This window comes from Symphodus melops, assembly GCF_947650265.1.
Source record: "Symphodus melops genome assembly, chromosome: 20".
NCBI classification, from domain to species: Eukaryota; Metazoa; Chordata; class Actinopteri; order Labriformes; family Labridae; genus Symphodus; species Symphodus melops.
The window spans coordinates 2,701,467-2,710,716 of NC_136710.1; the positions used below are offsets into that span (position 1 = coordinate 2,701,467).

Here is a 9,250-nt window from a genome sequence, read left to right on the forward strand (position 1 = left end):
TGCCTCTATGCAAGGTTATTCAATCCCTTGTGATGGTTGGACGCCAACCAAGGAGAGCATCGAGACCCTGCCAAGGAATGCAAGTTCAAAGCCAATCCATTGAACCAGACCATCAGAGCTTCAAGGCTCAGCGAAACAATAGTTTAGCAAGGAAACTCAATCAACTGCCAGCTAGCATATCGTCTGCTTCAGCAATAATACATACCTCAGGTTTCCCCAACCTCTTCAAGGCCAGATTCTTGAGTTCTAGCGCTGCTGCTTGGTGGACTTCCTTGTTCAGCCAAGTGGCTCCTGGCTCCAATGAAACTGAATGACTGGTATCTGTCTTCTCTTGTGTCATAAGCAAGCTTTAAAAACCCTATTTCGATGAAATTTGACTCTCCTGTGAATGTGTATTCTGTAGCCTTCGACTGCAAGGCATCTCTTACAGTGTAGCAGCAGGATCACGACCTCCGGTAGTACGTACGGTTTTTCAGTTCGTTGCAATGTTTAGATGCCAACCAGATAAGAGCAACGCACCAGCCGAGGAATACCAATTCAAAACCAACAAAACAGACTTTGTGAGCTATGGCCTTACAAGACAACTGTTAGCAACTAGCAGCTAGCTATCACACCAATCGCTACAGCAATAGCAAGACCTCATGGTGGTCAGATCATTGAGAAATTAAGGGGCTTTAAGCGCTCTTGAGCTACATTTCTATTTGGCTACTCCTGTAGTGGTTTACTTTCAAGAAAAGGAGGCTGAAGTAAGACAATTCCATTTAAGAGCATTTTTGGATGGTAACACTGTACATGTGCCTCTAGTGTAGTTTATAATAGCATTACTCATTCACAGAGCACTGAGGTCATGTCTTAAAAGCACGGTATTTAAGACCCTGATTGTTAATGGGTTATGCATTACTGAACCTTATAAAATCAGCGTCATTCAAACTGTAAAATTACTTTTTCAACCTCACCATTCATCTTTGTAAAAATGTGCTCCAAAAGTCTGGATCTGGGGTCATTTTCACTGAATGATTTTATAAGATCCCAGACAGTGCCTGCATGGTCTGCCAGATTTTTTTTTTTTTTTTCACCACTATTTTTGGGCCTTTTCGTCTTCCCTAATCTAAACACAATGATTTGTTGTTTTACCAAGTCTTGCAAATCTTGAAAATAAATCACGGTGGAATTTTAGTTATGAAACTTGGATAGTTTGTCTTTTGTTCTTCTCTTTAACACGCTCTTTTACCAATTTTTAAGAAAAAAATGTGTGTCACAAGGAAGTGCATGGAATTTCTTTTAACCGTTTTACACTGGAAAGAAAACTAGACATTCCTGTTCCTGTTCACTGATGGTGAACGAGCAGATTGTAGTGTACAAGTAGAGCAGAAAAAGATAGAGAGAAAACATGAGTGAGGAGGTGAGAAGTAAAAAGAATGGGCTGAATGTGAAAGAGAGACTGGCCTAGAGAAAAAGGTACTCAGCAGTTTTAAATAAAGACAGATGGGAGGAAATGGGGGAGTTGAAGAAGGCTGTTAGCATCCAGACATTCAGACAAAGTGGGAAAACTCCTCTTGGCTGTGTCTGCAAGACAGTAACTTAAAATATTGGAGTGACTCAACGGGCTTATGAATGACTGTTTGTGTTTGTGAGCTAGCGATGGGGAACTTTCGAACCACAGCTGCCTGGGGTTATTGGTATTATCACGCTGATTCAACCTCAGCACTCTGGGGGAGTCTGACATTATTGTGTGTCAACCATCGTCTGTTTCTCTCACTGCAGGAGTGTGTGGCTTTAATTATATCCGTGAGCATGTTTGAATCCATGTGACTTCCAAGATTAGACCAAGTTTGGAGCCTAGAGGAAATCATACATCTATAGGGGATATTAGCAAACTGAGAAATCAGCATATTTATATGCACATTGGAAGATGGCTACTCAAAATAAAGCCTGTGATTTATTACTATTTCCCACCCAACTTGTCAACACGTCAACATCAATCATTATAAAGCCAAGTACTTTCATGCTGATGGCATTTTTCCACTCTTTTTTTTTTTCTGATGGATTTCAGTCATGGGACATCGTGAACATGAAGTTAGCATATAGCTCAAGTTAGCGACCGCTTGCCTCGCAGCCTTTATTGTCAAGTTGAAGAGCAGCAGAGAGAGTTTTTTTTTGACAGTCCGTGATGGAAACTTCTGCTTTACAAATAAATCTTGTAAATTAGAAAAACAAAAGACAGACTAACATTCAAACAAACGAGGCGCCGAGAAACAAGCTGAGCTAAAGATCGCTAAAGCAGCTCAGTTTACAGCCCGCCGAAGTTCAGCTGAGGAATGATAAACACAATAATTCTTGAACAAAAATGTAAAAGATTCGAACACTAAAGGGTCATTTTTGGTCACAACATATCTTGTCAGATCGCACTTATCAAAACCTGGTGATTCCAGGTGTTTATAACCGTACTCAGCAGAGGCAGATGGGGAGGTTAGCTCGCCCTGAGGCCCAAAGGTTTCAGCACAAAGACATAATGTTAAGTTCACACTTTCCTACAAATTGGCCTCCAATTTTCCCCAATGTGCACACAATCAGGAGCAATTTGAGGGATCACCGTCTTTCTCAATTACACTCGACACGAGGACGCACAGAGTCAGCGCTCAAACCACCAACCCTGCCATCAGTGGCTGCTCGACCACCGGCTGCAAGGCAATTAAGCTAAACTAGCCTTCACCTTAAAAAAAGAGTAAAACAACCATAATGGAGGCAATTAAGGTTTTTTTTTTTTTTAAAGCGTTGCAATTTGCTTTATAATTCACACACTGTCATGGACTTCAAATCTGAACAAACAGACCTGAAACTGGCGACACTACTGAATGTTGAGGGCCAAAGTAACTTGAATAACAACCCAAGCAATGCAAACAGAACTTTCTAAAAACAGATCTTAGGGCTAGCTTTATGCTATCCCTTGACCAAAGTCGACCTCAGCCTCACAGGCCATGTAAGAACACATAGACTTTCGATTCTGATTAGTAAATATTGACGTGTCTAACTTGATTATCTTGACTTAGTGGCTGTGCTGGCTGTTTTGCATTTAACACTGGACTATCAGCCTTGGTAGATGTCTGCTGTCTGAGTGCTCCACTAGCTCAGGGTAGCAATTGAAGATCTTAGTTTCTGCATTCTGAAAGACCGTGGGGTGATGTGCACTACGTTTCTGAGTGTCATCAAAATCTGAAAGTTGAATTTGCATTTTTTTCTTTGGATACACTTAATCTGAGAGTTTATTGTCTGCCGTGATCAGGCTACTCTTTGTTTGGTCATGGGGAACGATTCCTTTGGAACTTAGTAGAGACTGGAGTATTGATTTCATCATCGATGACCTGATCTTTCCTGATTCAATCACCTTTTGTTTGTACAACCAACAAATTACAACAATGCAAGCCCAGCTAGAGCAACGTTTGGCAACACTGGCAATGAAAACTTAATCCTCCATTTTATAATAAAACATGCACCCAGTTGAAAAGAAAGAACTGGTTTCATCAGTGGGCCATACGCTCAGATGATATTCTGTTTGCTCATTCTTCCGAGGACATCAGTGATATAATAACTTGTTGCTGTATTTTAAACTGCGGCACAATTTCCTTAGTCATCACTTTTGCATTCGAAGCTGATAAAAGTCAAACCAGGCCCAAACCAAACACCTGGCATGCACACATAAACACCAGTACCGACAACCAGAAGTCTACTTTCAAATCTGTGTGAGCTAAAACATCCAACGAGAAAACAGCCCCGGGTGCTAAAGTCCTCAAGTTAAGACTCGTGTACGCACAAGTTAGAGCCTATAAATGAAGACTTGTAGCGACAACAGGCTCAGTGTTGCCAGCACTCTGAAGACTGACACCATGTCAACAATGATGGGAAAGATAAAGCCATCAACGTCGCCATCGTCTGAGACAGCTAACTGTGAAGAGCCATCAGTAAGAAGCTAATTGAGCAGTCGGCACAGGTTCAGCGTCAACATTTGTCAGGTTCAAGCGGAGGAAAGTGAAAGTACTAATGGTTTTCTTCCACTTAATTCATCATAATACAGTTTCTGTGTTAGGTATGCATTCGTATGATTAATGCTCTCTGTCTTATTAGGAGTTCTGTGGTTTCAAGGTTAAGCTGAGTTCATGGTTGAAGATCATTGAGAGGGTAAAACAGGCGTCTTATTGGATGACTGTGACCCTGCATTGTCATAAAGAGGTTTTATGGTTTTACAAATGGTAAAAAAAAAAAAACCTTCTTAAAACTCATTGGTTACACCACTTATTGGACATTTTCAATAAATGTCACTTTGGAACAAACATCCTCTCGATATGCTGTTTGATGAACAATACCCCCCTCACAGCTGACGGTTCAACCATTACGATGACAAATACGCCCAATTAGTCCCACCCAGAGGCTCTGCGTCAGTCCCCACAGATGTTTCTGAGCTCACTTTAACTGAGCAGATTCCTTCACGCTGAAACAAGCTCCATCTGTTCTGTAACCCGGGGTCAGCAGAGCCCCCCCCCCACCCCACCCCCCCACATGGACTCTATTTAAAGGATCATATCCAAACTAAATCACTCCGGGATTGAAAATGATATGACTCTGCGTCGTTCATGTATATAATTTATTATTAAGGAAGTATGAGTTGTATAAGCTTGGGAACAACACATTTTCACATCTATTGACTTTCTTCCACAAATAGAAAAAAAAAAAAGACATTTGGTTCCCCATGTTTCTCAATATTATGGACCCATTAATGGAGATGTTCCTGTGCAATAGGACAAGCAACACTCCAATACTCCCGAGGTTTTAAACCATCACAGGACATTTATTCTCCACATTGAAGAGGAGCTCTGGGTGTGCTGTATTTGTTTTTGGTTCTTACCTTGGAGATGTACGCTTTGATGCCTTCGGCCAGTTTGATGCAGGGCTCGCCGAAGAGCTGGGCCAGCTGGTCTGGGATGTCCTGGTCTTTGTCCAGAGCGTTCAGTAAACTCAGACACTTCAGCTCCTCTGTGACCCCCTGACTACGAACCTACGCGACAAAAACACACAATAGGTTAGCAAGGGGAGACGATGGTGGAATAATCGATTCATAATCTCTGTGGTCCAGTTTTGACTGGATATGCATGTAAATAATCACAGAACTTCACTGACCGAGCTATTTTTACTTATTGTGCCAAATCGATTGGTAAATGGACCAATAGGTTTGAAACCTATTCGCCTGAATCAAGAGAAAATGTTGGTATTGTGGGAGTCTTTAAACAAAACAAGACATGGAAGAAGCAACAGAATCGGCGACTTCAAACATCGGTATCAATATCAGGCCTGATTTTCCTAATCCCAGTCTCTAGCGCCCATTCCCATTAAAAAATATCAATTTAACAATATTCCAACCCATAGGACCCGACATCACACGGGAACAAGGCAGAAAATGAACTGAAATCCAAATATTGTTTTTAAAAACACCAATTTGAATTGATTTTTTATGGATTCTGTTCAGTTTGCTCGAAGTTCATTGAAACATCATGTTTCTCCCTTTTTTTCTTTTTTATCGCCCTCACAGGACATTTGAAACACTTCATCTAGTCCTGCTGCTCAAAACGAGCTTTCCTCAAGTGAGTCATCGCTCTCTCTGCACGTCTCTAAATCTGCAGCGCCGGTGTTTCAACTTTGGGCTTTTTCCCCTTCTCCTTGCAGGTGTTTCTTATTTCTCTCTGTCATCCTCTCGTTCCTCATATTTCTTTGCCCTTCTGCTGCACCTTAAACGTCTTTCGCAGCTCTTCGCATAGCGACACAAACTCGTGCACGTTTGAACCCCCGAGCAGGAGAACACAAACACACGCACACGGATCACCATGTCGAGACATCTAAGAGACAATTAAAGTTTCAAATCCCTGAGAGACAGAGAGGGAAATTGATTATTTCCCCCCGCTTTGTTACGCCTCCTGTTTGGCAGCAGCTTCCATATGAATTAGGAGATTTTTTTTTTATGTCATTTTGGGCAGCACGGGTCGAATACAACATCTCACTGGACATTTCTGTGTGTGTGTGTGTGTGTGTGTGTGTGTGTGTGTGTGTGTGTGTGTGTGTGTGCCCTCCAGGGAGGTTGTAAGCGTCACGGTCTGAAAGCCGTCCTAATGACTCTATAACAAGCTGAGATGAGGAGGGGGAGATTACAGAGGCGCACTCCTTCACCTCTCTTCTCTTTTTGTTTTTTTTAATGAATTTCTCTCCGCTTGACCTCTCCTTTCTAATGAATCTCTTTTGTCCTCTTCCCCCCCTCAGCAAAACTCGTGTTGATACACAAGCAGATTACCATGTTCCCCTGCAAAGATAACAGGGCGTCTGTATGTGTGTGTGTGTGTGTGTGTGTGTGTGTGAGAGAGAGAGAGAGAGAGACTGTGTCTTTGTGTGTGAATCAGTTCAAACCAAGCGGGAAGGACGAGGCACTTACGGGAAAAAGCTCCGTCTCTCCTCTTGAACAGTCTCAACATGTTACTCTTTAAACGAATGACTCACACATCTAATGGCTTCACTTCTATTCAGGGACCAATCATAATGAGTCTAGTTGGATACAGGAGCGCGCTCCTGCAACAAAAGCTGATTTTGCTTTTATGCAAAATGCAGTTCACCACACAAAAAAACAAAAAGTCCATCCTGCCTTCTGCTTTCAGAAACTGTCTTTCCCTTCATGACATCACAAAGGGCAGCCACCCTCAGCTCGGTGTTTGTTCCGCCGTCTCAACTTTAACAACGGGCTCTGAAGTGTGTAAACGTGTCCAAAGCAAGCAGGAAGTGCGAGGCATTTTACGGGAAAGGTTTTGTTTCCTCGTCTGATAATGGCTCGTATTAAGACGCACGTGGCGACAATCCAATCAGTGCAAACGAACACGTGCACGCTCGGTACGATAGCGCAACCGTCAGGGGTAACACAAACTCCTGCACAGACAGCAGAACTGTTCCTCACTTATTAAAACCAGAGCGTTTTCTGGAAGGAAAAACAAACAGCCGCTGAGAGGGAAGTAGAACTCCACTTATTAAGAGCATGCTCTTCTCTCCATGGATCCAATGATCTACTGAGGAAGCTACAGGCGAAGCGCGTTGTTATTCTCAGTGTGCCACACTTTCTTCACCTGAGGACGCCGGCTGTGCACAGGGGTTAGCCACATTAGCACATTAGCATGACGTTTTTTTATTTTAAAACAACGTGTATCTGGATGACAGTAGAAGAAGAGATTAAGTTAAAAAGCTTTGAAGCACGGATTCGTCTGAACCGTCACGAGTTTATCCCTCTGAAAATGTGGCGCTACGTGAGAAATAACAACTCAGGTGACGCGTCTCAAAGAAGTGTGTTTACCATGTGCTCTCTACCCAGCAGCCCAGAGGAGCCATTTGAAATGTTCACACGTCCGCGTCGTTTTCATTGTGTTTGAGCGACTCGCTGAGAGAGAAGGAAGCGCAGCGGGTCGTCACATCATCTGCGTACAATCAGAGAAACACCCCCAGCTGAAAACTGCTGACGGCCGAGTCTGAGCACAGACACTCTGACTATTGTTGCGGGCGGCTGTGTGATGACAGCTACCGCTGTGTGAAGTGTTGGGGAGGTTCACACACACACACACACACACACACACACACACGCATGAGTGGATGAGAGCTCGCTCGGTGTCTGTCTCTGGGAAAACACACTCCCTGCTTTCTGTGTGTGGTTCTGCTTGACGGATTTAATGTTATTGAGGAGTTCGACTTCATGGGACATCCATTTGTGTGTGTGTGTGTGTGTGTGTGTGTGTGTGTGTGTGTGTCCATTAAGTTTTGAGTGTTTTATCCATGTTAGAAAAGCGAAGATGAAGGAAATCGAACCAGATTAGAAGTAAACTTTATAGTGTTGGAGTGAATACAGACAAAGTTAGTCGAGCCAAGAACTCAGGAGAAAAATATAAACATAAGTTTCTAGTGAGCTCTGGTGTTATTATTAACCCTTTACAGGGCACTCATCGAAAAACAAAAAATCAAAAATTCAACCTCATCAGGGACGTGACACAACTTTATTTCTGTTATAACATTTTTTTTTTAAGTTGTACGCATAATAAAGTTTGGTTCAAATGCTACAATAGCAGGATGAGTGACGTAGGGTGATCTCTTCTGATTGGCCGAGTGAGGATCACATGCCTCTCCACCTTACTCAGGGGCAGAAGGGCGGCCATATGTAATGTTTGTGGAAAATTAGCCAAAGTAGTCACTTGCCCGATAAAGGGTTAATGGAATTGATGGTTACACATAAATGATTTAAATGTGCACAGTGAACGCTCCTGGGTTCATGGACATTTGCATAGAATTTAAATTCCAGTCTATCTGATTGTTGTTGATGTATTTCAAGATGCCAAAGTGGCCAAAGAGAGCCGTGTTAATAAAAATAATATGGTCCGACCGCTCAATTAGACTCCGGTTAGTTTCCTCACACTCAACACTTTATTGACGGAGTTTGGCCCGGAGAGAAACACATTTCATGTCAACATTCATTTACACCCTTTTAAAAAAAAGGAGCTCTGCCAGCATTTGGTTCCGTTTTTTAACAGACATGCAGTCCGTGTTCGAAACATTCAACCCGCGTCGTGTCTGCTGAGAACTGGAGCCGAACTTCTCCTTCCATTTCCATCCTTAACCGATTCTGACTCCTTTATCGGCTCGCTTTTCCCACATTTCATTCCTCTCGCGTTACTTTTCCCGCCGTTGATCCGTAGCGCTCACTGCTTTCCCGAAGCCAAGGAGCTGAAACTCGACCGACATCTGACAGATTTTTATCAGTCACTTCCTTCACTTTTGCTTTTTTGGTTGTTCAGACATTCTGCAGGGCCAGTATAGGCACGCATGTCTCCGGAGATGTGGGACGATCCATCATGATCGTGCCCTGGGAGCATGCAACTGGAACCAGCCGGCAGCTTTGAAAAATAGGAGAAGACGACGACCCCCCCTCCTCCCCCCCCCCTCCTCTCTCCTGAGCGCTCCTTTCCCAAGTCCTGAGTCTCCTTCGCCGTTAGCTTGCGCTGCATGAACGCCGTGAAACCTCCCAGTGATTCAGCACCAACAAATCAACAAGCAGACAGAGAGCTTGCCTCCGCTGCTTTTTAACGAGAACGACTTCAGACAAAGACGAGACGAATGACAAACAAAACGTCGTCAGAGGAACCATTACTTTTGCGAGTCGCCGTAAACGTCTCCTTTTATGGCG

General features: G+C 43.2%; 1 protein-coding gene across 1 annotated transcript in view; it reads right to left on the reverse strand.

Moving 5' to 3' along the window:
- The window catches only part of LOC306841960 (tumor necrosis factor ligand superfamily member 10-like), a 47,881-nt gene that overhangs the window by 19,108 nt on the left and 19,523 nt on the right, over nt 1-9,250 (reverse strand). Inside the window, exon 2 of the mRNA XM_079372002.1 lies at nt 4,901-5,050. Coding sequence (XP_079228128.1) covers nt 4,901-5,050 — 150 coding nt within the window. The remainder of the gene's footprint in view (nt 1-4,900; nt 5,051-9,250) is intronic.